This window comes from Colletotrichum lupini, chromosome 4, assembly GCF_023278565.1.
Source record: "Colletotrichum lupini chromosome 4, complete sequence".
Taxonomy (NCBI): Eukaryota; Fungi; Ascomycota; class Sordariomycetes; order Glomerellales; family Glomerellaceae; genus Colletotrichum; species Colletotrichum lupini.
Window position 1 is genome coordinate 5,669,564 of NC_064677.1, and position 27,681 is coordinate 5,697,244.

At 53.2% G+C, this 27,681-nt stretch overlaps 7 protein-coding genes and 2 non-coding genes across 9 annotated transcripts; 4 read left to right on the plus strand and 5 right to left on the minus strand.

The window, feature by feature from the left end:
• Positions 1 to 100: 100 nt before the first annotated feature.
• CLUP02_tRNA132 lies at positions 101 to 172 on the minus strand. The gene has a single exon. It is a non-coding gene; the product is annotated as a tRNA-Ala (tRNA).
• CLUP02_08782 (uncharacterized protein) lies at positions 139 to 3,624 on the minus strand (the record flags this gene model as incomplete). The annotated part of the gene is made up of 17 exons (XM_049287764.1): positions 139 to 233; positions 280 to 543; positions 630 to 787; positions 977 to 1,066; positions 1,120 to 1,256; positions 1,331 to 1,403; positions 1,441 to 1,651; positions 1,909 to 2,020; positions 2,073 to 2,123; positions 2,206 to 2,344; positions 2,403 to 2,496; positions 2,563 to 2,670; positions 2,747 to 2,874; positions 2,906 to 2,978; positions 3,028 to 3,210; positions 3,283 to 3,503; positions 3,542 to 3,624. 17 exons carry the CDS (start codon positions 3,622 to 3,624, stop codon positions 139 to 141), a joined length of 2,220 nt encoding a protein of 739 aa, XP_049144907.1.
• On the minus strand, positions 179 to 280 carry CLUP02_tRNA131. Its single transcript has one exon. It is a non-coding gene; the product is annotated as a tRNA-Val (tRNA).
• Positions 3,625 to 5,061: 1,437 nt separating the features above from the next.
• CLUP02_08783 (uncharacterized protein) lies at positions 5,062 to 5,394 on the plus strand (the record flags this gene model as incomplete). Its single annotated transcript, XM_049287765.1, has 1 exon — positions 5,062 to 5,394. One exon carries the CDS (start codon positions 5,062 to 5,064, stop codon positions 5,392 to 5,394), a length of 333 nt encoding a protein of 110 aa, XP_049144908.1.
• A 3,633-nt stretch (positions 5,395 to 9,027) lies between these two features.
• CLUP02_08784 (Ras family protein) lies at positions 9,028 to 10,110 on the plus strand (the record flags this gene model as incomplete). Its single annotated transcript, XM_049287766.1, has 8 exons — positions 9,028 to 9,059; positions 9,132 to 9,163; positions 9,223 to 9,249; positions 9,311 to 9,390; positions 9,452 to 9,474; positions 9,533 to 9,561; positions 9,613 to 9,870; positions 9,923 to 10,110. The coding sequence occupies 8 exons, from the start codon at positions 9,028 to 9,030 to the stop codon at positions 10,108 to 10,110; spliced, it is 669 nt and encodes a 222-aa protein (XP_049144909.1).
• Positions 10,111 to 11,867: 1,757 nt separating this feature from the next.
• CLUP02_08785 (uncharacterized protein) lies at positions 11,868 to 12,107 on the plus strand (the record flags this gene model as incomplete). Its single annotated transcript, XM_049287767.1, has 1 exon — positions 11,868 to 12,107. The coding sequence occupies one exon, from the start codon at positions 11,868 to 11,870 to the stop codon at positions 12,105 to 12,107; it is 240 nt and encodes a 79-aa protein (XP_049144910.1).
• Positions 12,108 to 14,137: 2,030 nt separating this feature from the next.
• Positions 14,138 to 15,049, minus strand: CLUP02_08786 (uncharacterized protein; the record flags this gene model as incomplete). The annotated part of the gene is made up of 1 exon (XM_049287768.1): positions 14,138 to 15,049. The coding sequence occupies one exon, from the start codon at positions 15,047 to 15,049 to the stop codon at positions 14,138 to 14,140; it is 912 nt and encodes a 303-aa protein (XP_049144911.1).
• A 3,719-nt stretch (positions 15,050 to 18,768) lies between these two features.
• On the minus strand, positions 18,769 to 21,702 carry CLUP02_08787 (uncharacterized protein; the record flags this gene model as incomplete). The annotated part of the gene is made up of 2 exons (XM_049287769.1): positions 18,769 to 20,147; positions 20,202 to 21,702. The coding sequence occupies 2 exons, from the start codon at positions 21,700 to 21,702 to the stop codon at positions 18,769 to 18,771; spliced, it is 2,880 nt and encodes a 959-aa protein (XP_049144912.1).
• Positions 21,703 to 21,783: 81 nt separating this feature from the next.
• CLUP02_08788 (uncharacterized protein) lies at positions 21,784 to 27,651 on the plus strand (the record flags this gene model as incomplete). The annotated part of the gene is made up of 26 exons (XM_049287770.1): positions 21,784 to 21,896; positions 21,957 to 22,047; positions 22,119 to 22,176; positions 22,241 to 22,290; positions 22,367 to 22,541; positions 22,661 to 22,852; positions 22,913 to 22,934; positions 23,007 to 23,126; positions 23,196 to 23,348; positions 23,404 to 23,656; positions 23,718 to 23,794; positions 23,888 to 23,980; positions 24,104 to 24,184; positions 24,246 to 24,268; positions 24,402 to 24,495; positions 24,602 to 24,614; positions 24,664 to 24,837; positions 24,920 to 25,096; positions 25,160 to 25,309; positions 25,382 to 25,865; positions 25,903 to 26,015; positions 26,066 to 26,484; positions 26,555 to 27,010; positions 27,087 to 27,206; positions 27,283 to 27,409; positions 27,475 to 27,651. The coding sequence occupies 26 exons, from the start codon at positions 21,784 to 21,786 to the stop codon at positions 27,649 to 27,651; spliced, it is 4,005 nt and encodes a 1,334-aa protein (XP_049144913.1).
• Positions 27,652 to 27,681: the final 30 nt, after the last annotated feature.

Sequence of the window (27,681 nt, forward strand, 5' to 3'; positions counted from 1 at the left end):
TCCCCTAGTCTTTCTCAAAAGGTAGAAACCCCATCAGAATCCAAGTGGAGGACAAAAGAAAGAGTTCACAACCATTTAAACACCACAACGAGCAAAAAAGTGGACGATCTGGGAATCGAACCCAGGACCTACCGCATGCTAAGCGGTCATTATACCACTAAACCAATCGCCCAAGGGATGATCTAGCCCGGACTTGAACCGGAGACCTTCAGTGTGCTCAGTTCCGAGGAGACCTCGAAATCTGTTAGACTGACGTGATAACCAACTACACCACCAGACCAGTTATTGTTGAAGACGAGCGGCGGAATAGGGCTTTATGAATTCTGGCTTTGGAATGTGTGCGGTGAACGGCGGGACCCGCTTGGTTGTGGCAGCGGAGCCCTAAAAGTAGGCGGCTGCAGAAAGTCTGGTTCATGCTGGCTGTGGTGGGTCGTTCGATGCAGGCCCCATCAGTACCGGCCCGATGTCTTGTCAAAGAAACTCCCGTCGTCCACTGAATTGATATTCTAGGATCATGGTTGTGGTCTCGCTTGAGCAAGGTACCTGCAATGTGATTGACATGTTTCGTTGCCGACCCCATCGTCTGGCTAGGAGGAGGCAGGCAGGGCACAGTTGGGGGGCACTGCAACCTCCAAAGATGATGATAGTGACAATTGTGATGCAGAAAATCGACCAGACCGTTCGGGGAAGGTAATAAAGTGGTCTGGATTTTTTTTTCGTCTTGGTAGTTGCCCGGGCTGATAAGACGACATCTTGAATGGTGCCGAATATCCAGACAACTTTGCTCCTCGACCATGTCAGCCCCCCACGCTGCCTTCATCGATTTTCGCAATATTCTCCGAAAGCTGGCTAAAGTCCGACCATGACGACGAGCTGCATGCAGCTCCGGCGTGGGGTACGGGAAGAAAGGGCACGTGTGAGCCGCATTCTATTAGACGATAATAGACTGGCCCATTAGGAGATCGGACACACTGACGGCAACGTATCGAGGAGCTTGCGGATGTAGAGCGTGTGCCGTGCATGCCAGTCGTACAAACAACTGGCTCCCTGCTTCTTCGGAAAGTTTCTCCAGTCAAGTCAATGAGCCATGCAGGCCATCCATGGTGTCTTCGGACAGACGAGAAGGTGACACGGCAAAAGCTGGCTTCCAAGTCGTGTGCCCGACTGCCTATCGAGGCCTCGTATCCTGAGTGCAGTCTATAAGGATATCTGCCGTTCATGATAGCTCTGACCTCGTACTCGGCCTGAGACGTCAACTGACAGAGGTGCTCGTCTGAAGTTCCACGCCTCCCGAACACGTGAAAGCATGCAGTGGGTCGGTTTGCTCTACCTTCAACTGGCCTTGAGGCGACTTCTTGACTGCTTGGTTCTCGCATTCGGAGCTATGGAGCGGCGGAATCCCACTGCTTTGAGGTCGAAAGGCCCAATACAATTAGTTACATTGGTAGTGTGGTGTAGTATGGCAGCAGCGAGCTCGGTGAGCACTCGACGAATTCGAAAGTTGGGCATTGTAAAGTGTGTTTGCCTGGGGATCCCGTCAACGAGCAGATGATGTGTTCATGTTGCACATGCAGGTGTAGATCCTCCGCATTTTTGTCGCTGGGAAATCCATGGGATGGCTGGCCTGGCATTTCCTTTACCGGGCTTGTGCCTGCTGCGTCTCAAGTCACGAGTTTTTGTGAAATCAAAGTCCAAGTCAAATAGATAGAATACCCCTCGATGAGCAAGGCAGTCAGGGTGCCTCAATCTCTTGCCCAGGCATCAGAGACTGGGCAAAACCATGCTATCGAGAGATGCCGTCGGGCATTCAAGACTATCTGTTGAAATGACGAAAGTACCGCATCAATCTCGAAATGAAGTCCCAGGATGTTGGAGCATAGACTTGGGGGCCGAAAATTTAGTAGCAACCGTGATTGCTCATGGCATAAGTATGTACTGGTCGCATTGACTCGGTCGTGGCAGGCTTGGACGATTCAGGAGCCAGAAGATTTAGAGTTCCTGCCTGAAACTCAAAGGTGGACTGACACGACTGGTTAGCGTGATGATGGTGCAGTCCATCTCATCTTGGCCACGTGGGAAGGTGAGATGGCGGAGATGTGGTCTGGGCGCCTCTGTCCATAGGTCTAAAGAGTTTCCTCGTCTATCCGTACCTTTTCAACTTTGTAAGGACCTTTTGATGGGTATAACTTGTTGCTATATTTCCACGAAGCTCTCGGGGCCGTTACTGAGAACATTCAGGCCGACGATAATCGTACCAGTGTCGCTGGATGTGCTCCATAGACAATACTGCAATGACCGAGACGGGGGATAGAGCAGGGAAGATTCCAGGGAGCCAAGTTGACAGCTCATATCAGAGAGGTGGAATAGACCAGGGCCTAGACGTCACCTTTTTAGTATGGAACCCAGCAGACCGGTTCTCCGATTTGAGCAAGAGCTGTTCTTCAGAAGCCGCCAACTCGGAGATGGGGAGGGGATAGATAGGAATGATCCTTGGGGCTAACAATATCTGGTTTGACTAAGTGTACAAGGTCCGTACGGATAGGAGCTGGCGATCTGGGCGACCATGGCCAGCGGGAGTGACGTTTTGACGACAACGACACGGCCCGAGGGCATGGTTGACGATCGGTCGCTGCATCGAGTTACCAGTCACACATTCCGGATTCGGGTCAGCTACCAAAGTAGGAGATCAAGTCGGATGCAACGTCAACAGAACGACAGGGAAGGGGCTGAGAACCAGATGAGGCACCAGAGTTCAGTTTTTCGAGCTCCCCTTCGTCGTCATGGGATGAGTCCGCCACGCGTAGTGGTGTGCTTGGCTGTGACGGGAACAGGAACTCGAATTTGAACGGGAGGGGCGCGCTCGCATCGAAGTGTCTATTCGTACACTCGCATCTGCGGCTAGCACCCATCCTGGGGACCCCGGAATCCCACCAGTCGGTTCTCAGGTACAAGACGCAGGGGCGCATGCTCGGTCGTCACTGGTCGAAATCAGGCTATTTGAGGAGGGAAGAAAAAATTTCTCTATACCCTCGCGAACCGAGGTGATGGGTGAGGCGAGGAATTGGACGTCATGATTGGCGAAGTAACGACCGAGCTTGAGCTGTCTACAATCTGAAGTATTTCCGGAGCGGCATCGATTTGCCTCGGATAGGCTCAAGCGAGGCAGGTAGTCGACCGCGTATATCCAGGACGAGGCACTAGGATGGTTGGCTGTCATGGAAGCAGAATTTTAGCAACGGCTACGACGTTGCAACGGCTAGACGTAGAGGTTAGCTGGCGAACAGCGTCCCTGCGTCAGTGTCTCGGCTCCGGGCCTCGGTCGATGGCCGTATCCAACCCGCAGATCGTTGGTGGCCCTTTGCTTACACTTTATTTGAAGCTCTCTGGTGCCGAGAGACCGCGTAAAGCTTGTACTACGGAGTAGTTGAGATTGTAGAGCCTCTGGTGACTGGATCGTTGGTAGGAGGGCTGTGGCGGATGGTTCGGCAAGACATCCTCGGTTGCTTGGCTATGAAGCTTTGTTAAAATGGAAGAGTAGGACTATCGGAATAACCCCTCCTTGCTTGCGCGGATGTAGACCAAAAGGCTAGTAGATGGAAGACGATTCTTCTCGATGAAGTGCATAGTGGCTTGCCCTTGGTTGACAGGGACAGGCCGCAATGCAGGAGAAGTCGAGACAAGGTGGGCAGAGTGGATGCGTCTAGAAGGGTTGAGAGATAAAAATCAATCAGAGTCTAAGGCAAGGTACAGAGACTGGGAGACTGGCACCGATGCAGGCCGTACTCCGTCCGTCGGAGTATGGATTCTCTTCATGGCATGGATGATGGCACCTGCATGGAGCCGAGTGCTAGAGTGCGGCGATGCTTTATGGTGTTGTCTTGGAGCCTACCTTAAGGAGCACACAGTAGAGGTTGGGAACTTGGGTCAAGTTCCAACGCCGGGCCCGTCGCGGCGTGGCCTGCACAGTGCTTAGCTATCTTACCAGGATGACAGCCTTGCAGCATCGAGGAGGGAGCAAGCAGTAAGAGCTAAGGTGGTTGAAGCTGTGTGATACTCTGTGCAGGCAAAGTCAAAGTTTGAAGTTCCATGGGTAGTTGAAAAGCTCACAGCTGTGGGGAACGAGAGGCATTGGGTGGAGAGATTTGGCTTACTTCTGATGTGCTTCCTCAACTCAATTGATGCTTGTAGCAGACTGGGAGTCTCTGATGAAGTCCTGGGACAAGGCATTGAATTGTAAATAGTGGCATGAGATAGAAGTGAAGCAGCATCGTGATTGAGAGAAGCAGGCGCAACTACAAATTAGACATGGTCACCTACCTGCCCTGAAGTGATGAAATGGTAAGTTAGTTAAGTCTATGACGTAGTGACTACTACTGTACTACATGAACTCGGGCCGTCGAGATGGGATCTGATGTACTCCGTATTCATGGAGTATCCACAACTTGAGGTGAGAAAGCTCGAGAAGCTATTACCAGGTTACCTTAAGGTACCTAAGGTAAGGTGGGAAGGAATGAGGGGTGACAGAGTGTAGTTGGAAGCAGGAAGGCATGGATGATGAATGATGGCAGGCACGCCGCACAATGTGCCAATGTGCCAATGTGGTTCCTACCTTACCTTAAGGTATGCCGCGAAAAGGGAACAGCAGGGAAGGCATGGCGCAGCATGGGGAAGGAAAAAAAAGGACGCAAAGAAAAGGGGAAGGAAAGAACGGCAGCCGCATATCTCCATGTCCCTTCCATGTTGGAGCCGGGGGATCGCGCACCTGCCTCAGTCACAGTGAGAAACTCGGGAAGGTGTTGGTGAGGGAAGAAAAAGTGAGGTGGGGGCTCGGGGGATAAACCACGAGTTGATTCTTCTTTCCCTGCCTCAAGAGCCAAGACACCACGTCCAAGTACCTCGTACTCCAAACGCATCCATGGATAGGTACCGAGCACAAAACAGTCCTCCAAGAGTCAAGCCTCGTTCAAAGGTAAGCCATAGGGCAAGCATCCATCTGCATCTTTGCTCTTGCACCTGCAGCTGTCCACCTGCGCTCTCACTGCTCAGTGCCCACTGTCTCCTATGCAGCACGCAGCTTGCAGCACCACCTCAAGCACGACTCCATCCGCGGAACGAAACAACAGGGGAACATGGGATGGAAGCAGAACCGGAAACATCACGGAGCACGCTAAAACATGCCTTCTCGGCAATCCACTGCGACCTGAAATCCACAGCACCGCTGCACCACACGACCAGGCCACCACACCTCCTGTCAACTACACGTGTACCGACCGAGTAGGAACATTCCTCCACACTGCCCGCTCTGAGGGGGCTCGAGAGCCCGTCTGCGCATGGCCGCCATGGGCCAAGGCCTTGCTTGCTCACGAGAGAGCCCCGGCGACTATCCAGGACTAGAGCCCACACAAACTGCCCGACTCGACCAAGCCTCAATGGAAAGGTACGAATGCTCCGTACTGCCTACGCACCATGACACTTCCTTTGCGGCGTCGCGGCGTCGCCCCCTCCTCCATTCCCTTAGCCCTGGAGACACATGGGAAGAGAGGAACCTCACCACATGGGATGGGTGGGACAAGACTGGAGAGTCCCACCTATGCAGGAGTCTGCACCCAACTGGACACCTGCTCTGGCTAAACGGCAGACAAACCCTGACTCAGCTACATTGGGGCAGAGACCCGTTCCCACGCTGAACCCACGGACTCTGAGCCTGTCAACAGCTCAAAAGTGCCGGCCGAAACGAGGTTGCTTTACGGACTGCTATCGTACGCACTAAGTACCTTTCGCATACAGATACGCATACGTACGGAGTACAGACCACCTTACCCTCTATTCTATAGTATCCAGCCTACTGACAATCTCAAGACGTATCCTGTACTAGAGTGTCATGTCTACTTTGCCTATGACTTCAGCCATGACCTGCTGGGCTGGATGCCGGTCACACGAATAAGGCACCTACTACTTCGTGCTCCCTACCAACACAGGCATTAATACCTTACTTGAGCCAAACACCACTCTACTTGGATCCCGTCGGCCTCGGTCAAAAAGGCAGCCAAGAGACGGCACGGCATCGCATCCTCTTTTCCCGCCTCCGCCTCCGCGAAAAGGACAACCCAGAGTCCAGAGGCAAGAGGTCAGCAAGCACCTCATCCTCAGGACCTTCCTCAATAATCCCCGCCGCCGTCGCCGTGTGAGCGGGATGCCACGCCGCCTCACCCAATCATTGCCATGGCAAGGTGTCGCTTGCCGGGGGGCCCAATTGGAACCCTACCTCGACTACTTCGACACCCATTGGATCTTGCCTCGCGCCGCTGTGCCTCACACCAAAAGGGCACAGTTCCATTTCAGGAAAGAAGGAAGACGGCAAAGACTGGAGGCGATGGGGGACATCCATCCAAGAAGACTCTCCAAAAGTTAGACGACGCGAAGCAACGGGATCGCTCCCGACCTCGGTCACTATCTCACCACCATGTACTTGGTACGCATCATACACTAAGTTAACCAACGTTGTCCGGTCGGTGGCCCCCGGATCAACATGACGCTCAAGCACTACTCCGTACACCACCACACCAAACTCCTATACTGTAACACGCCAATGATGACCGCCAACCTCGACTTCAGCTAAAACCCCTTCCTTTGAAGCCCTGCGACAAAGTCATCAAAGCTCCGTACCCGACTCTCTGCCCTAAATAGCGACGACGTTGAAGCTACCATGCAAGCGTCCGACCGTAGTGTCAGCCTCTCCGTTATTTCGAGACAGGAGGCTTCCAATTTGTGAGACAATTCCACATGCTTCTTTTTCTCGCCATCCGTCACCCATCGTCCTCTACTCCGTAGCCAACGTAGTACATGGGAATTCTCTCCAAGGGTACAGTAAGTCCTGCAGCCCAACGTCTACTTTTCCTGTTTGTAATCTCACAAAGCACAGCCCATTCTCACCTTTGGGTTGGCGGTAAAATCTGATTCTCCGGTTGTCTTGCATGGTCCCCTCCCGTCGACCCGTCGAATTGACTAGTCGTCAGCTTCAACTGGCCTGGCAAAGCCTCTCTCCGTCTTCACTCGCCCATCCATCTGCCAGTCATCAGTCACATTACCCACCTCGCATCGCATCGCGTCCCGTCACGCATCTTGCCTACTCGCGTCGCCTCCATTGCGTCCTGTCTTTCTACTCGCCACGACTCGCTTCTTACCTCTGGCTAGTCGTTTGACTTCCCAGGCTTTCTCGCTCGACTAGACACCCTGGTCAAGAACGGTTTGTCACCCGGCGGCTGTGTCTTCCAGCGTGCAACCACATCCAATTCCACCACACATCTCATCGACGTCTCTCTGTCTTATTGCTGCCCTGTCTGCGATTCAACATTGAGTGCGACCTGGGCAGAGTTTCTTCTCCTGCTTGGGGTGCTGAAGTCACTCTAAACTGAGCTAGATTCGCTCTTTTCTCCAAGTGCCCACGTCCAGTGGCCAATGTCATCCATTTCGGCAACCGGCAAGCGGAAATAAACTTAGTTGACCAGAGTTATCGAACCATACCATCAGCCAGCCATCAACCTAAGCTCCTCAGCCCTCTGGGGGCCGTCTATTGTTCATCGCACGGCAAAGCTGCAACAGCGATCGACGACGATTGACCAGTACTGCCCTCCCTTGCCTTTTGTCTGCTTCTAGATCTCCCCACCCTCTCCAACCGGAGACCGTCCTCTGTACTGCAACTGGCCCTTTCGTGCAGCTCAGTATTCGTACTGACACCTTCAGGCATACAGCCTCCATAAACCTTCTTCTCCCTTTCACTCTTGTCCTTTGGTTCAGCTCCGAGTGTGCTTTGCCTGGAGGCTGTACGTACCCGGTCGTAACCTCGCCCAGCTACCTTGCCCGACCCGACTGCCCGACTTTATCTCACCAGATTCGTCCGCAGGGCGCCAACAGCAGGGCAGACTGCCGTAACGGAGTTGCTTAAAGTACGGTTGGGATCCTCCAGACGCCCAGGTCACCAAGTACCCCCCAGCAAGGTACCTCTCACCTAACCTACCCTGCCTTAGCTACCCTCCCCTCAGCTTAGCGCAGCTGGCTGGCGAGAGGCCCTTGCAGACGACAGAACAGCCAAAAACTGCTGCACCAACACCCTTTATTTGTTTTTAATTGGGTAGCCGGAGTGTGAGAGGATGAGAGCTGGTTGGGAACTTTGACGCTTCTTTTTTTGTCCTGACCTGGCTCGTCGGTCGTCTGTTTCTTCTTCTTTTACTCTCCCATTCTTGTTTTCCTTCGTCTTTGACACTTTCAGGATTTCCATATCCCTCGTCTCCTTTCTCTCTCTCTCTCACATCCTGTCTCCCATTACTTCTATTCTCGCCTTCCCCTCTTCCCTCTCTCTCTCTCTCTCTCTCTCTCTCTCTGCATCCAGCCAGTCAGCCAGTCTGCTTTTGCATTTTTCCATTCCCCTGCTCGTCCCCCGTTCCCCGTCAACTTCCCCCCTCCCCTCGGGCCCCTTAAAAGCACCCCTCCTTGGTCTCCTGTGGTCCCCACTCTTCCAATCAATTCGGACGGGCCAGACCCAGAGCTCCATGACCCGAGCCCCCGACTTTCAAACTTCGACGCTCCTGTGCTCCAACTACAATTGCATCCGGACCCCCCCGCCATTCTCCTTCGTCCCTTCCAGGTACCTTGTTGCGTCCTCTGGAAATCGCGCCCATCCACTCCCGATATAGAGTGATTTGCACGGCAATCCGCAGCCTCGATTCCGCTACCTGGCTTTCGGACCTCACCACTTCTCCGCCAAACCAAACCCTCCGCCTCGCCGACAATCTATTTAACCTTGCTGTCGTCCCTTGCCGCATGACGCGCCGATTGCGAAGTACTCAGCCCGGCGGCCCTTCCTCAAAGGAAGACGACCAGCTGTTGAAGCTTTTCTCAACACACCAATTCGTCCCGGCACATTTCTGTCATCTGAATTGAGCTGCCCTGCTCAGACATCTCTCCCGCAACGATACACACAACCGACAGCAACAAAGTCGCAGCTTCAGGTTGGCCAGCATAGACACAATGTCACGCCACAACAGGCATCATCAGTCCTGGTATGCTCCGCCGTGATGCCTTTCCAATTTGTAAAGGAAGAGATAGAGGGATCGCAAGCTGATCATGCGTAGTCGTGAGCTCCATGTCGTGGTGCTGGGTGCCGGTGAGTCCTTGTTGAGAAATACGCCTGTCACGTGCGCAGCCCACTAACTTTGCATCTAGGAGGTGTTGGAAAGAGTTGCTTAACAGGTCAGCATCGCGTAGCGCAATGCTCGTGTCAAATGTGCAGCACCGCTAACCAATGCAAAAGCTCAATTCGTTCACAATGAGTGGATCGAGAGTTACGACCCGACAATTGAAGACACCTACCGGACACAATTACAGGTTGATGTGAGTTAATCTTATGCGGGTACTACTTATTGCGACGAATCACTGACTCGATTCATTCCAGGGACGGCAAGTGGTCTTGGAAATGTGAGTAACGAAGGCACATTCTAGCTGCCGTGAGACCATCCCTCTAACAATGAACCAGCCTCGACACCGCGGGCACAGAGCAGTTTGGTTAGCTACTTTTCGTACTCTGTCCGACATCCCAGCTGACCGTGGATACAGTTGCCATGCGTGACCTTTACATGAAATCTGGCCAAGGCTTCATTCTGGTCTTCAGCATCACCTCATCGTCCTCTATGAACGAGATTGAGATGCTCCGAGAGGAAATTACCCGCATCAAGGACGACGACAATGTTCCCATCGTCATCGTCGGCAATAAGGCCGACTTGGAAGAGCAGCGGTCCGTACCTAGACAAAGGGCTTTTGCGTGCTCTCAGATGTGGGATGCGCCTTACTACGAAACGAGCGCAAGGACACGAAGTAAGTCAACAGCGGGGTGTTGAGACGAGACTTTGCTAATCAGTGTCATCAGCCAACGTCGACGCCGTTTTTATAGACATTTGTCGCCAGCTTCTCATGAAGGATGAGAAGTTCCAAAACCAAGCCGCTCATGAAGATGAAGACCACGAGTACGAGAAAAACCCAGGTCTCATGGGTTTTGCAAAGCGGAAGCACCGAAGGCGCAGACGTCCTGACGGTCACCGATGCGTCATCCTTTGAGCTGTCCAGCATGACCTTCTATCGACTACGCGTTTCGACTCCCGAAACGCCTTCTAACCATGCATCTCCCTACAAGCGGAAGCATGCGGCGCTTTCTGTTGTCAGCATCCAAGGATTCAACACTCCATATTCGAATTCGACGCATTTCGCAGCCGGCATTCATACACTTCAAGACCCACAAAGAAAAGGGACGCACTCATTCAGGCCCTGCATGTTTCCTTTTACGTTTTTTTTTTCGCACTCAAGACGACCGTGTCTCATCGGCAAACCATACCCTCTCATGAATTTCCGACATCAACTTCGCGGCAATGAAGTCCTCCATCTTTGTTTTCGACACGGCCTTTTGTACGCTTTACGACTTCATTTCAAACTTCGATCGAGGACAGCTGGATGAAAGCATAAGAGATCAATTTTGATTCATCCTTAAGCATCGCAGCAGCAAGATTCCCAACTGCAGAAAGAACTTGCGATTTGTTCTTCATTTTCAATTTACGACGGGACGAAACTTGGACAAAGACCCATTCATCACCCACATCACATAGCTTTCTTCATTTCATTTTTCCTCATTTGATGTTTTCTCTCTTCTTATTTCAGCTTCCATGTCTTTTCATCATACCTTTAGGGAAGGAGACAAAACAAAACAGTAGGGCAAAGGGATGGAGTTTTCACTTTCCAAGAAAAAAACAAAGATTTTGGGCGGGATTCGGCTTCATCGGGCGTTAGGGAAACAAACCGGTGTGTTCCTACAAAGGTACTAAGTGAGCAAAGGTCGAGACATTGCAGCTGTGGGGTCCCATCCATTATGGGAGGAGAGATTTTGCCGCTCTATCTCTCTCGTGTCGACTCCCCCGTACGGGCTAGAATTGATGGTATTCTTGGCCGCATACTTGGAAAATAAGCTGCAAGGCTCTATCGGGCGATGGTCCGATTTGTGACAAGTGACAAAGGTAATGTTATGTGAAGATCGTTGAAAGCATGTGACTGCTGTAACCCTTCACTGCCCACATTCCGTCTTTTCCTGGTATGTTGGTGCAGGTTACATGAGGCTCTGTCGTACGCGTCAACCCGGGTCAACCGAGGCTTCGGGTTCGGGTTTGTTTCTCGAGCAGCTGACTTTTTTCGATATCGGAGATTTCGCACCTTTCTTTCGTCCGTTGCTAGCATGCTCGAATGGCTGCCAGAGTATATCGCGCTCTGCCTCTATCGATGCATCGTGATCGGAGAAGAAGCCCTTCTCATAAATATCGATCCTCTTAACGCGACTCCAATCGGCGACCAACGCTTTACAATCACTATCAATCAAGGCCCTGAGAGATGTCCACGGCGGATTATCGTCTCATAATTCTATGCATGTTTAGTCGCGTTGTATTCAGCAGGAGTACATAAAGATGGAACGGAACTCCGTCACAACAGGTAACGAAGCGATGTGCGGGCGACGAAGCTACATACAATGAGAAGCAGGCACACAACGCTAGCCTGAACACTAAAAAATTTGTGACTTGATGTCATTTGGCATCTATCAAAGAGCCAAGTGATAGCGAAAGAGCCTGCGTCATCTTCGCTATACTCTTTCTATTTCGATACCTTGTGAGCCCATCGAGGCCGAGGCCAGAAGGGGAGGTCTCTTCGTCAATACCTTTGACTAGATGGAGACCGATTCCCCTTCTATATACTGATCAGGCACTCTAGCCGAAAAGTACTCGTTCTTGCTGAGTGGGTTCCAGACGGGCCGTGGGTGATATCGCACAAGGCTCAATATGTCGAGTCTACGGTATGTAAGGCCATCTCGGTCTAGTTTAGCATACAACCACAACCACAACCACCTCTCGGGTACGGACAAAGGTTCAGTGCCTGCCAGAGGTAACTGTTCCGTGCATCCCGCCGAGTGTCTAGCACATCTTTACGCGCAGAGATCTCCTCACGGAATGTCTCCCAGTCGTAAAGTAGGCCGGTACTCTTCCCCTCTCTCCGCCCGATTCGCGATGCTCCCACCCTGACTATCTATATGGTGGCAGACGAGCAGAGACAGCGGACGTGTCAAACTTTGTGGACTTGCGTACTACATCTCTGAAAGATGCAGTAAGCCTGCCTGTATGGCCAGGTAGCGCAGCGACAGAGACCGGGAAGTGCAGCGAGACGTGGTCATTCCGTGCAAGACGCTGGAATTGGCGGGATGGCTCTCAACGAAGGCCATTTTGATCTGAGTAACCAGCATGACGAAGGGGGCCGTACTTGTAATATATACATATAGTATCCCAATCAAGACTTTGCGGAGGCCACTTGCTGTGTCTTCGGGTGGGTGCCTTCTATCAACGCTCCCTGCGGGCTATTTAGAAGGTACCAATCACCTAACCGTAGACTGCAAATGACCGGGACCTGCAGGATATCCTAGCTCCCGAGATGAATCCGAATGTGCTTCCTTTTCTTCTTTCTCCGAACCCTCAAGAGAATGAATAAGGTTCAGAGTTCTCTCTCTCAATGATACCTCACATCGTCATAACAAGCCAACGAGGGTGCTTTCTGCTCGGCACGACGGTGCGAATGACATGCTACCTGAACTGCTCTCTGTTGAACGATACTCAATGGGAGGGAGCGAACCAAATGGGTTGATGTCAATCCCCTCTCATGGCCAGCTAGACAAGAAGTAGAACCAAGCCTTGTATAGAATAAGGGTATCCGCTTCAAGCTCGATCATCAGAACAGCACACACCTTTTCTCATCCTTAAATCGAGGTAAAGACCGAGCCAGAGCCAGATTGACTCTCCGCCATCCTCGCACAACACAACATATACAAAGGCGACTATTCCATCGCCGGTGTCAGCATGGGTGGTTGGTAGGTACCGTCTCCCTCATCCTCCACCCATCCAAGACCAACTGACGGCCCCAAAGTCTGTGTCTTGTCCTGAACAAGACGTATTCTCAACGTCAACAACCTAAAGGTGGTCACCTTAACTCCTTCTCTATCTATATATGATGGAGAGTTATCACTGCCAGATACCTCACACCAGCAGAAGGATCCTGTCTGCCCAGCATAGGAAGAAAGTCTCATGTTACGCACAAACTAAGAGCCGAGAATAAAAGCACCCAAGGCCGAGTACACGTCGTCTTTCCGTCAAGCAATCTACTCCGCCTCGTCGATGACTCCCGAATCACAAATGCAAGGGAACTCAGCAGCAGGGGGGAGGGAGGGGGGGTGTTCCATAAAAAGAAGCGAGAACAGGCAGAGGGGGGACAATAACATGCAGCCTTGATTAAGCCATGGGCGGCACTTCTGGTGTCAATGACATTGGATTATTCCATAAGAGGAGCCGACGAACCTCCAAGGACCACTCTCCCTCGTCTCTCATCTAATAGACAACAGACGACGATGCTCAGATCCCAATACCCAAGCTTGGGACAAAGTTCACCCCCCAATTCCAAAGGAAATTAATTTCCAGCATCTTACGAGATTTCCTGAGAACGAAGATCACGAGTCAAAAAGTCTTGAACAAATAAACGCTTGACATCATTTCAATCTCATTGAGCAGCCCGCTCTTCAGCAAAGCCACAGCTTTCGTCTATCGGGGTGTTCCCAGGATCAAGAAGAAAAGCTTCACTTGTGTTTCTTAATCCCTCCGCGAATCCGTTCCTCAAGTAAGTTATTACTCCAAAATCGTGTGTTTCCGAGGAGGAGGAAAAAGGAGAAGTGTAAAGAAAGTGAAAAAAAGACATTAAACGTCGCTTCCTCGTGTCGTCCTTCCCCCCTCATCCATTCATCCATCCATCCTCCTCCAGCGCAAGCGACGCCCAATTAATCAAAGTTTTCCAAAACCAAGCTTTGTTGGTGGTGTAATGAACACAAAAGAAAAGAAGAATAGGGGTGAGAGAATATGTTGGGAAAAAGTAAGTTGGGTATCGGTGAAGTTGTGTCGCCCTTTGGTGCGGAAGTTGTCCAGAAACCTGGAGGGCAGAATGGCAATATCTCTCAAACCGGGGCTGGATAAACCGCAGGAACGGAGGGAGTACCACTCGTGCAAGTGTCGGCAAATTAAAAGAGCCTCGGCGGTCCGTTAGACGGAGGCGGCTTATCATCCTTCTGGTTGACCTTGACGATGCCGACCAGCACGCCCACTATCAGCGCGATCAGGAACACCAAGACAGCGCAGAGCACGCCGGCGAGAATGCCAAGCTTCATCTTTCTCTTCTTCCTAGCCTGCGCGACGGGGCCAAGCTGTCCAGGACTGTTGCCATAAGCCGGCATCCCTCCCGTCATCGATTGCAAGTAGGCGCGCGGCCCGCTCCGTTCCCCTTGTCCCGATTCCGCGTCGGCTACGTGAGCTGCCGCCGGTGCGGGGGCTTGCTGTGGGGTGCTAGTGTAGGTACTCTGAGATCGCGTGGAATGCGCTCCATTCTGCTGCTGCTGCTGTCCGCTGAGAAGGGCACTCTCTGAGGGGTTTGGTGATATCGGGTCGCGAGGCGTCGAAGGGTTAGTAGTCCCCGTGCCTGGCCTCGAGGGGTCGTACGGCGGTGGTGGCGGGAGGTTAGGGTTCGCGGCGGACATGCCATCCGGGGTCCACGGTGCTATCGGCCCACGAGCGGGAGAGTACAAGGGGTCGTGGTTCTGCGCCTGGTTCCAGCCTTGCGATTGCTGGAAAGGTGCTGGAGCATTGGTTGGATACGGCGGGAATTGGGCTTGTGCTTGTGTACTGCTACTGATGTTGGCGGCGCCGGGGGCGGCATTGTGATTATTGTTGTAGGATTGGGAGTAACGGGCATTGGGCATAGCGAGCTTGTCGTCGGTGGGCATCGTCGGGTCAGACGGCCGGTAGGATGAGTCTGAAGGGTAGGCGGCATTGCTGATAGAATTGGAAGGGTGACCGCCGGGTTGGTAGCTCGAGTCCCCGGGATATGCGGCGTTGTCAATTGAGTTTGACGGGTGGTGATGCTGGTTGTAGTCCATGATGGGCGGGTTTGTTGACGGCGTGGAGGTCTGTCTACGTTGTCTGGGGATATGTGGAAGTGCTACTTGAGATTATTTCGAGATGGGATGAAGTTGAATCCGGGGGGAGGGGAACGTCGAGGTTCAACCGCTTAGAGTGCAAGTCCAAACCGGATCCGGACACAAGGCCTTGCGGGGAGAAGGTGAAAGGGATCCCAACAGTGTGTCGTCGAGTCAGCCAGGCCAGGCGACGCCAGAAGCGTGACTGTGATGTCTGCGCGCGTCGAGGAACGGCCCACGTAAGGAAGGCTGGCGTCGTCTTAATGCGCCGTACAACCCAAGATGAGCAGGAGCCAAAAGAAGGAACGGGCAGCCAGAATTGAAAGAGAAACGAATTGACTGGTGGATAGGTAGGTAGCAAGGAAGAAGAACAGAACCAAAGCGGGAAACCTTTTTCCTTCCTTCGACGGAGGGCGACTGACTAGACAGGTAAAGGAGCGAATAAGGTTGATAAGTCAGGCGAAGGCGAAGGGGAAGGATGGCCCGAGAGAAGAGCAATTTGGAAGAAGTGAGGATGAAAGTGAAAGGAAGAGGATAAGGAAGAGAAAGTAAGCCAAGCCAACGAACAGGAAGGTAAGGTAAATTGAGATGGCGGCAGATTGAGAGCGAGGGAGAGAGCAAGGAAGGGGTCATCCAAGGATGAGCAGCCAACCCACTTGTGAGCCAAAAAGCAAAAGCCCAGGTCCAGTTGCCGTCCCCGACTGGGTGGTGTCTCTCTCTGTCTCTTTGCCTCTTCTTCTTCTGCCTCCTCCTCTTGCTGCTGCTCCAAGGCCAGGCCCAACAGGGCGCGGCCGGGATTAGAGTAATGATGCTGCAGCCATCAGCGGCATCCGCTGGCGCCAAGTGGGCTCTGTTGCTATTCATTGCTACTCTCAGGACCCAAGTGCGTTCTAAGGATGTGGGTGTGTGTCTGTTGCAAAGTAAGTACTCTCTGGGAGTCATCTACGCTAAACGGTACCTGCTTATCCGTAGCGCACTTGGCCGTTTCTCTCCCCCCCTCTCTCTCTTGCAGTCTCTGGAGAATGGTTCGTCTCTCCACAGCCTCAATGGGCGGGCTTAGCTGGCCCTTCTTAGCAAGGGGTGAAGAGCCACGAGGTGGATGGTGGGCATGGCAGGATGGGAGGGACGGGCGAGTTTACCTTATTTCCCGTTGGATGCGTGCTATGCGATGCAAGTGAGCCGACATGGTAACGCGCGCCGAACTGCGACACGATGACCCGTAGTCGCGTTCTTGCAGCCTCCTCTGTCACTCTGATAGATCATGGATGCTGTCGTCTGCTCCAAGCACGAGGGAGGCTGTGTGGCTGTGTCTGGCATGTCTCTCTGAGTGTTCACCGTTCGTTCTCCTGCAAATCTGACAGACCAAGTTCAGGGGTTCGGGGCGGTCCAGAACGGATGATGGGTTTCAAGACCACCCGACGAACTCTTTTCTGGCTGACAGTTCAGTCCGGAGTTTTGGACTATGAGCCTTGAGAAATGTTCCAGTCCTTATTCCCACATTTCGTCACTCTCTCCCTCCTCCTCCCCTCCTCTGTGGAACGCCGAACAAACAGCCCGCCCATGGTGTGCCGCAATCACCCTCGAACAGATTTCCCTCATCCACTGCGAGAAAACCCACTCTGAACCCTCAAGCGAACGGGCATCGTTGGCAAGCACCGCCGCAGGGCACGCGGGTGGAGGAGATGGAGGAGGGGAGGGGTGGGCCACCGGGGAGGAAACTTGGGAAGGGAAGGATTGGCACCGATGCAGGAACCCTTGCTCTGGCACGCCTGCGCCTGGAAAGGGGGTTGAGAAATCGCAGGGGTGTTTTGGTGGAGAAGGGGGAAGAGGAGGATCTGTTAGTGCCTGGGAATTTGGAAAGTAAGAAAGAGAGAGAGAGCGCGCGCAGAGCCACAGTGGCACAGAGTGTGCGTGAGTCTGAGAGAGACTTCTGTCCACTAAGAACTGAATATCAGAAGGTCGGCACTTGTAGCAGAGACATGCCCTTGAACACGGATTCACCATATCAAAGATTCATGGAAGTTTCCTGGGGCTCTCTCCCCCGCGCTACCAAAACCACTACCGCCGGCGACGGGGGCCATGTTTCCTTGCCCTGAGATAACCGGGCTGGGCACTTCAAATTTGGCCATTCTCGACCCTGTTGTGGTCCCCGGCAGACGACGAGTCCAGGGCCACAATGTGGGCGAGGGTCGAGACTGAGGAATTCGAGCGGGGAGGAGTATCCGTACACACAAAATCAGGCCGGCTGTCCGCGCTGCAACAGATGCACTATTCTCGAAGATGGTTTAAAGGTTCGACAGACAAGGCGAGAAAGAAAGACGTCGAAACGCTCAGGCCACCGCGAAAGATATCAAACTTTGCCTGCCAAGAAACACCGAATTCTTGCGCAAGCCCACCTGCAACTAACTAACCAGAGGCAAATAGCAAACTTCTCGGAAAGAACTTACAATCAGTCCTAGCGCCAAGCTCCCGCCCATCTCAACTTCCGGCGACTTGGCACAAACCTTGGGAAAGCCGTGTCTTTCGGTCGTCAAGGCTCAGCTCAGCCTCGATTTCTCTCAAGAGGTCGCATAAAACGTTGTTTACTTTTTTGTTCAACGTAGCACGACAGCATTCTAGCAAAATTTCAGTTGCTTCCGCTAGTCGTACATGTTCTTATTTTAATTCTGTATCCGTAATCATAGAAACACAAGAAGCAGAGCAGGGGGGGGGAAACAAAAAGCCCATCCCACGCCTTCCGTCAAGTCTCTTCCTCAAACATCTCAATCAATTAACCTGAGAGGGAAAACGGCGCGCTGTTCGAAAGAAGAAGAAGAAAACCACCACGTTGCCTTCGAAAGCTTCAAGTGTGGGACCCGCTGCCTGTACTCACCTCTTTGCGCGACTTCTGTCTTGAAGCCCGGGTATTGAACCATCCATTGACCCTCGTGGTACCAGCCCGAGACTGCGGGCACAAAGTCACGTTGCAAAAAAAGAAAAGAAAAAAAAACCTCGGTCAACTTGAATGGTGTTCATCTAGACAATCCGCGCCGGCTTACGGCACAAAGGCCCGCCGATTCAAATCCTTGGTTCGCTGAGATTAAACCCTCCGCGGCGATCCCGACAATCTGCCACGAGCCCAGGACATCCCATAAGGATTTCCATCCTATCAAAACCCTACTGCCAATATCGTGACAAGCAGCCAGCCCACACACTCTGTCCCTCATATATACTACATACCTTTACGTCATTTGACACCGTGAAAGCTAACTGGAACGATCACATCCCTTTGGTTTCCCAACTTCATGTTTCACTTCACCCCATTAAGCAATACAGTCATGTGTGTACAGGTGATTATGTCTTGATTTGATATCAGTGGTATCTGCATAGCTCCTTCGACTTCCTTCTCTCAGTTCCAACGCCTTCGCTTTACTTACTCGTACACGACGAGATGCTATGCGTTGCCAAAAATGTCCTCCGCTCGTAGAAAATAAGAAAAACGCACCAGAATCTTTTTATACAACATGGTCGGCCGGCGTGCCTACACATCTCTCGTACCGCCCAGAGCTCCTAACCAAAAAGAAGGAGCGCCGAGTCACCTCATTAAGCGTCATATCTATGTACTTTTTTTTTTCCCACGCACGCCTCGGCACGCCGCCACGACCATCGTGCGGTCGGCCATCGTTTTTTGTGTTCGCCTCTCAGCTGCTCTTGCGGCCAACCTGAATGCCTCCCGGGATGGTGATGAGGAAATTGACAAGGTCCACTGAGTTGCCTCCGCCAAGTGTCACGTTCAGTGCCTGGGCGGGCGTAACGCCGCCACTTTGCTGCCGAGTGCCCTGGTCCGCAGTCGTGAAGAAACGCTGCAAAACTGTCTGTGCCGTTGTCGCCGCCATCAAGGTTTGCCTCTCGAGAATGAGAAGAATCGAGACACGGGCAAAGTCCAATGTCTCCTCGGTGACCGTGAAGGTCGGGCTAGGTGCTGGCGCAGACGACACTGGTACTGAGGGGACCAGAGGGGTCTCTGACGTGGTTGTCGTTGGTATCGTCGTAGGCGGGATCGTAGTTGCCGGCGGGGCTACAGAGGAAGTCGTCTCAGGTGTTGGTGTTGGTGAGGGCACCATTGGAATAGTAGCCCACATGGTGGAGCTGGAAGCGTGAATGGTTGTGACACGGAACGGCCCTGTGAGTGTTGTGAATCCACCAACAATATCTGGCGAGGGTAGGATCACACCTCCCGGTGCGTTGATGTCAATCGTGATAGTTGCCGCTTGCCCTGGGAGGATAGTGATGACCTGAACAGGAATTGCGCCCTTGGCGTTGAGATCCGTGTCTGAAATGACAGTTCCAGTGCGAGTGGAACGTCCGTCGAATGTCACGAGCGAGTTCTGCGCAATGCATGATAGGCTTTCCGTGTTGAACTTCGCAAGAATATCGGTACCGTCCAGAGGAACCGTAAAGTTCGTCTGTGATTGTTGCAGTAGTCGTGGAACCGCCTGGCCGAGAGTGACATTACTAAAATTAGTCGAGGTAGAGTTCCCCGAGAGGTTGGTGGTGGTGCAGCCTGTTGCTCCGGCCACGGTGCAGGTCTGCCCAGTGAACCCGTTGATACAGATACAGGAACAAACGTTTTGTGATACGACGTTTGTTCCGCCGTTCTCGCACTTGAGCTGGTTCTGGCACTGGGTCAGGGCCGGCTCCGCTGCTGGAGGAGTAGCAGATCTATTTTTGCGGAATACGAAGAATTCGAGGGGGACGATGATTGCGGCGGCAATGATTCCCAAAATGAGAAAGACGATGAGAATAAAGGCCCATAGTGGCAGCCCGCAACACTTTCTACGGCGCTTAGTCGAAGACTCGCCGTCGTTGGATTCGAGCCTGGCCAGCGGAGATCCTCTTGCCGCCATCGCTCTAGTCACAGGCTGAGGCGTGCTGCCCCTACTGCCCGGTGCCAGTGGCCACGAGGCTTGTGAGGCTCGTCTGAACCAGCTTCCACGGTTGGGGGGGTTTGGTGTCGTGGCCGCAGGTGGCGGGAATGCAGCGAGCATGTCAGACAGGCCCGACTGGTGCTTGTCGCCAGCTGAAGAAACAGTTAGCCAATACTACCGCGGTAAAAATTGAAAAGTTGACTTACAAGACACGCCAGACATCTGCTGCTCCCCCTCTCGCCCAAATGCCTTCTCGTCCGGCCACGTACCGTCATCCATCTCGAATCTACTGGCAGGTCTGCGTCCCCGATCGATCAAAGCAGCCAGGCGGGTTGCTCGTTTGATAAGATCCGGTAAACTCGTCATGCTACCCCTGGATTCCATTTGCCTGACTGAGTCCATGTCGAGTCCGAGTTTGGGTGGTCGTCGAATGGCCGAAAGGCGGTTGTACGGTCGGGGGGACGGCGTAACCTTCCTCAATTCTGCTGGATCCGTCGCACTGGCAGCGGCAAAAGCGCCTAGCATGGCGTTGGCCGAGATGGATGGGGTCGTGGCGGTGGCTGCTGTGGTAGGGGCCGTTCCTGAGGAGCTGGAAGCCTCATAGTACGCTGTACCAGCGTCAAAAGGACTGACGGGAAGCTGGAAAGGAGGGACTGGCGACCGCCGCGGCGACTCTTGTTCATTGAGTACATCCTGCGGCATCGGGTCTCCGTTGCTTGGGGCTCGGTTCATCACGATTGAAGGCTTCGACATCTTGCCCAAGCTAGCACTCCGAACAAGTTTGCTCTCGTCTCCTGCATCACCATATGGCGATCCTGTACCGCGGCTCATTTGACTGTTTTCGTCCTCGGTTGAATACGCGTCGTCCTCGTAGAAGTCATCTGGATACCCTGGGCTGAAACCTGGGGATTGACTGCCCCAGCTCTCGGGCATAGCAGCGCTGGAAGCGAAAGAGGTGTGGGACCTCGACCGAGGACTCTCTTCGGGAATCGGCGAGACGAACGAAGCATTCGAATAGAACGATGAGTCGCCTCGACGGGAGGACGGCGGAGGACCCAAAGTTACGCTCCGTCTCGGTGGTACTGCAGGTTGTGGCACGGCGACGGGTGGCAGAGTCGATGGCAAAGGGAAGTCTGGAATCGATCCGACTGAAGAAAGTGATGATTGCGTGTGTCTTGATGACGGGGTAAGCGGTGCGGATGAGACATCTTGGCTCAGCGTTGATTCTCGTCCGCTTTGTGGGGTATATTGAAAAACGGGAGTGTGATCCTGGACCCGGGAACTGTCCAATATTGAGGGTACTCTACTTGGGCGCGGAGGTCGTTGCGGCGGTGGTCCACGGCCCGGAGGAGGTCGATAGGGTTCCGCATCGGAGTTGTTCACGGGCGACGGAATCGGTCCTGGCAGCGGCCACTGTGGAATTTGTGTCGGTCGGGAGATGGCAAGCCCGGGGCTGCCATCTTTATTTTGCAAGCCATTCGGTAGTTGAAGTCTCGGTATCCGTGATTGTGTCGGCTCGACGATTTGACGCCGGTCTGAGACATCCGTGGGGCTGTCTGGATCTTCTTCCATTATCGGGAACCTCGTGGCGCTCGGCGGAGAATACTGTTCCCTCGGGAATCCGGCTTGAGCCCGCTCTCTCGCCCGCTTGACGGATCCTGCAACTGGCGGTCGATCCATATCTCTTCCATATTGGGGTTGACTCATTTAGTACTCGTGAATTCGATCCAGCGACATCAGAGTTTCGTTTCCTCCTGACTTCCTGTTTGTTTTTCTTTCCTTTCCAAGATGCCTGTACGTCCAGGCACGACAATTAGACCATTCGCTCTGCGGTATCACCCAGGTGCAGCTTCTATAACCGTGGTTCCTGCGGGTCGCCAATGGTTAAGTGATGTGGTGGCGTAGCTGAAATTGTCCGAGGGGACGCTCGTATAGGCTCGCGGTGGCAATGCGACTTGCAGCAGACGACGCAGATTCGCGGATAGAAAAGAGCGGCTGAGAGTTAGATCAAATGAATGGCCGCTCAGCTCTTATGCGAGGCGGTGTAACTGCGTGAGGTTGAAAAACAGGACCCAGGCCTATTAGGAAGAATCGAAGTCTAGAGCGACGCTGAAGTGCAGTAGGGTGGCGGGTTGGCCAAGGAAAAGAACGGAACGAAAAGGCGGCCAAGGAATGAAGTGCGTACACTGAGGTAGCAGGATAGAGATTGCTAAATGGATTAATTAGGATGGCAGGGAATGAAAAGACGCGTTGGACAATCTATGGTACAAAAGTCCAGGTCAGCACCGGATAAGTGTGAGGGGATTTGGAAGGAAGAGAGGCGAAGCGGAAGAGAGAGAGAGAGAGAGTAGAAGCAGCACGGCCACTCAAGGCAAACTGGCCCCCCAGTAACAGGTACAGAGGATTCCCGGTGGTTCGGGAGGGTTGCCTCAAGTCGGCCGCACCCTCTCCAAGCAAGGAACACCTGAACAGCCGGGCCACGGGTAGGGGAAGTCCCAAAGAGGATCACGTACATTTGGTGTTTCGAGACTTGGCCTTTGTCGGACGTGATTCGTCCAGCAGGCAAGATTTGTGATTGCTTTTGATAGAGAGATGAAGAGAGATGGGATGCAGTTGTGACGGCCTTGGATAGCGGACGGGTTTGTTGGTTGAGTGATTGAGTAAGTGAGCGACTGCGGTGATGAGAATGACTACAAGGTGATGGCATCGACGTCGGAGCAATGGCAAGAGCGCGTCTTAGCAGCAAATGCTTCGACAAACAGACGGGCCAACGCAGTCGTCGGCGCAACAGCAGCAGCAGAGTGCAACTCTGACGGCGGATGGGTGAAGAGAAATCGAGTGGGTGAGACGAGCGCGGGTGAGTGCACGACACACGATGGGTCTTGCGGTGCTGTAGAAAGGACTGAGAGTGTTTCAGACGGGCGGAACGGACAGGGTGTGTCCGGCGTCGGGGAGGCAGGTTGTCTCCGGGGGGGACCTAGTGACTGACGTCTGAAGATTTGGAGATCAAGAGACAATCAGGCGAAGAAGCAGGTCCGTGGTGGATTCAATGGTGATATGATGTGCGAACTGACAGGCGAGGTCGCGTGGGGTAACGGAGCGTCGATGATATGCGTTTGCTCCAAGGCGGAGTGAGGAATCCCGTGGCGACGGTCCGGTGAGAGAAAGACGGAGAGTCGCGAGAGAGTAAAGAGGGTCAGAGAGGTTAATGACGCAGGCCTTGTTGAGGTTCTCGGACGGGTTGCGGCAGTTAGTCTTCAAGACAAAAACTTATGTCCGGTTGGCGGCGGCAAAAAGGAAGAAAAGACCAATGGCGGCCGATCAAGTCGACGAGATTGGAAGAAGAAAAGAAGGTCGAGAAGTGAAAGGTGTGCGTACGCAGTATGCGTGTGTGTGTGTGTGTGTGAGTGGTGTGCGTGAACTGGGTCTGTGTCTGTGTGTATTGAATTGGTTGGTCGGCGGACACACAGATGTACGTATCGTGACGGGATCTGATCTGTCGAGGGACAGTAGAACGGACGGGCCGCGTGCCTGGCTGGACAACCCGTATGTGACAGCTACAAGCGACGACTTACAAGAACCAGTATCGGTAGGGTTGACTCGACTGGTCTGCGGCAACAAGTCACAACCACACGGAAAGGTTGATGGAGGTGGTCCCGAGGTGGAAGTCAAGAAGAAAAGAGAGAGAGAGGAGTCGGTCGAGACGGGACAGGAGGGATTAGAGAGGAAGTGAGGAGGGATCCCCAGAGATCAAAAACGAGTGGAAGCAGACTGCCAGAAGAGGGCCGGGCTGGGCTGGGTCTGAATCCCAATCTAGAGTCTAGAGACGGACGGGGGTGGGATTTTGGGACGTGGACTGGGGATGGTCTGGCCTGAGAGACAGCCCATTCAGCAGAATCGGTGCAAGAGAAAAGACTCCACCATCCACCGGCACGGAACTTGACTTTTGGAGTGAGAGAGAGAGAAAGACCAGGGGTGAAAGTCGGTGTTTTGCGAGCCTATGACCCTTTCCCCCCTTGCTGTTGCTGCTCGTACTGCGTACATACCTTCACTGCAAATTTCGTCCTCTTTTTTTTCTGCCTCTTCCCCTCTGCACGTCCAGGTCAAGTCCGGATAATGCGCCGAAAGCGAGCGTGGTGGTGTTGCTATCCGTCTTTATCGGTACGAGTATGCTATGTAAAGAAGCGCAGTAAGCATGTAAAGTACCTTGAAATGGATATCTCACCGTAACATGGTCACGTACCTTGCAGGTGCAGCAAGCACAAGCACACACGTGGGGCACTGGGGCGGGATTGCGCAAACGAAGTATCCAAAGATATCTGAAGGATGAGGCAAAAAACGGAGCATTGTGCAGGGAAATGACGGGTGGGGGTGTGGCCGTTGTAGAGTGACGCCAACATGCCCAGCTTTGCCCAAGTTGGTCGAGAGTCAAGAGGCCGTTGAAAAGGTCTCGTCTCAGTCAGTACCAATGTCCGGTGCTATCGTTCCCCCTTGCGGCTTGTGTTGATTACCTTTTGCTTTGCACGTGCCTTGGTCGGAAGTGCTAATATGAGTGTGGTAAGTAAGGTAAGTTAAGCAGGAAAGGACACGAGTGAGGCGTCGATAGTCAAGCAAAGGCTGTAAAGCCAAGTCGCCCGTCGCTGCAAAGGTTGATGGCATGTCTTCAAGGGCTGCCCCTGGCTCCAGACTGGGTTCATTTTTGGGGACAACGAGATCCCAAAGTGGCAGATGGGTAAAGGATTCAACGAGGCACGGCTCATCTTGGGAGCTGTGGCTGACGCTAACACGACCGTTCCTGGTCCTTCCTGGTCGCCGCTGCCATCCTGGCTGCAGATGACAGGGGTGGCAGGGGAGAGAGACTGAGAGAAAGGAGGAGGAAGGACTATTGGCGAAGTCTTGACTTGCACCGGGCCGTTCTTGCAAGTTGCTCGCTTCACACTTTGCCGTCTCAAACGCAGGCAAGGCAGGTGTTAGTCCAACGCTCCTGCTTCGAGTCTTTCCTTCTCCTCCCCTCTCTGCTGGCTTTGCTGCGTGCCTTCCCTGGTCTGCCCCGGCTGGAGGGGTCACTCTCCGGCCAACCCCTGCTCTCTGCAGTTTACATGTGGGTCAATCTGGTCTGGTGTGGGCCAATGATGAGCGTATCAGGCTTAACCAGAAACACTAGCGCAGGCACGCACCTCAAGACCCTTTCAATCCCTGCAAGAGCGGTCCAGATGGCCCGATCTGGGGGAAACCTCAACCCAGCCAATTCGTACCTCCTCAGTCCCTCAGTCTCCAGGATCTAGAAAACCTCAAGTGGTCTTCTATGGCTATTGTAAGTTTTTGTACAAAGTTCCAGTGCCTTGGGAAATACCTTTTCGTCCAACACAATGACCGATTGGACAAGTTTATCGCCCGACTCGGCATCGCAACAATATCGTTCGAACCATCCGTCACGGCGCAGCCCCCAATTCAACCTCTTCCTCCAGTGTTCCTGCAAACTGCGGCATGTTCGGCCTCGTTCGTCGTTTTTTCTGCACCTGTCAGAGTTGCCGTTGGTGTGCATTCTTCCAAAAAAGCAAAGTCGAACCGACCTGCAACCGGAACAAGCCACTTGCACCTCGGTTGCTGGCTCCTTGATGCTCAACTCCGGGGAACTATTCCCAAAACGTACGCTACAGACACCCACCGCTTCCACTTTCAAGTTGCCATTGTCGAATTATCGCGCTCCGTGTCTAGATATTCTGCCAATGCCTACCTTCGTCCGGCTCGTCTTCAACAGCATTCAAGGGACCATCTCAACGCCAGCTTCATCAACGCGGGCGACCACCGCCTCCTACTACCTACTACCGCCACCCCATTCAGAGAGACGGGACGAATTGAAACGTCACGTTCCTTAAGCTGATGTCTGTCACAGAACAAAATGAGAGGAAAATACTCCGAACATGGCATATGGCCTGACTGCGGCCCTTGAAGGATGGGCCTATCGGCGACTCTCCGTTGAAATGATTCTCGACTTGCGTAACCAGAATACCATTCCTGTGCTGCCGATTATCAGAATAACGACTCACGTTCCAACCCTGTGACCTAGGTGTCTTTTGAAAAGGACTACGACACAAAAACGCTTGCCATTGATACGCTTGCCATTGATACGCCCGCGCAACCAGCGGAAGAATGGATATTCAATTACCTTTGCCCTGTGCTGTCGCCCTGCACCTTGGGACCCCAGGTTCCCGGCACGAGAACGCTGATCAGCATTACCTTAAAGGCAACTGAGCGGGGGTCTGCCTGCGGTGTGCAGCTTCAGAGTTCCTGCAATTATTCCGCCTGCAGGAACACCCTCTACGCGATCTGTCGACCGCGTGCTGAATTTTGCCCCGGTATCTCTGTACCGAAAACGCCATTCTGCGACCTGCTTGGTCTTGGCTTACCTGATGGCCATCGGACCGCTGCCACTGCATGCGCAGAACTGCAGACCAAGGGGTTGAACAAACACATCGGTCGCCTCCTGTCGCAAATCCCACGGCACACATCGAGATAACCCTGAGTCCCGGATCGACTCGTCCAACCAGTGGTGCAGCGACAAGAAAGGCACAGAGAACCACGCCAGGTTGGCACGCGGCGCGGCGTCTCCTTCCGAGTTGGTTCCCCCCGCCCGCAGATGCATTTTTTTCCTTTTACAGACTACAGCAGTGCAGACTGCAGGTCCAACGTCGAGTTCTAGACGCGTTTCAGCTGTCGCATCCACGCTGCGGACATGGAACAGGGCTCAGGGTCAGATCTCTTTATCCCTCACAATGGCCTCAATTGGCCCAGGTCAGTACGAAGTATGGATACAGATACCAGCAAGAGAATGCCCTATTGCATGCCCTAGAGTCATGGACCCTTTTCGATCCTCTGACAAGGAACGACGCCGCTTGCAAGAGAAGGGCAGTCATTGGCACGCCTATCTTTGGTGCATTCGGCTCAATCTTGTCGGTTTGTCAACACCTATGGGTCTCTTGCGAGCATGCGCTGAGGGTATCGGCAAAGCACTGTTGCCTCTTTGACTCCAGACGAGCGCTTCGGCATAGGATTCAGGCACGCTGAACACGGAAGTGTGCGACGGCAAGGCCGCATGAGAGAAACTTCAGGCACACGACGGCATTGTCCATACGCCTACCTCCCGCGCGGCTTGAGCTCAGGGTCTATGCCTCCTCCCATCTGCTACCGAGGCAGCCATTTCTAGATACGTTGTGCTTCACATCAGCAGAAGAGAAAAACTCAATGACTGCTTCCACTGCCCGTATCTCCGCAGAATTTGAATAGCCGTCCTCGACTCCTCATCCGCACGTGGAACTTTGGGACGAAACGAAACAATGCGCCGCCAGTCACGCAGGTAGGCCATTATTTCCCACGGCGAAGAAAGATTTTCGGCCTGCATTACGGGCGATACGTTCTCCAGTCTTGACCTCATTTTCGGTCGTCCCTATCTGACCGGTACGTCATCTCCGACAAAAGCCGCCAGAAGCGATTTGCGTTCTTCCGAGGGCAAACCATATAAGCGCCAGTGCGATGATGGAGTTTGACTTTGAATTCAACAACCCTTCAATTCTGAGGGAGCCTCTAATTGGCAGCTCGCTAGCTCCCGTGCCCAACTGTCAAAGTCAAACCGTCCGGCCCCACGGCGCCGACTAGCCTCCGGTGTGGAGATGCCTTTACAAGGCT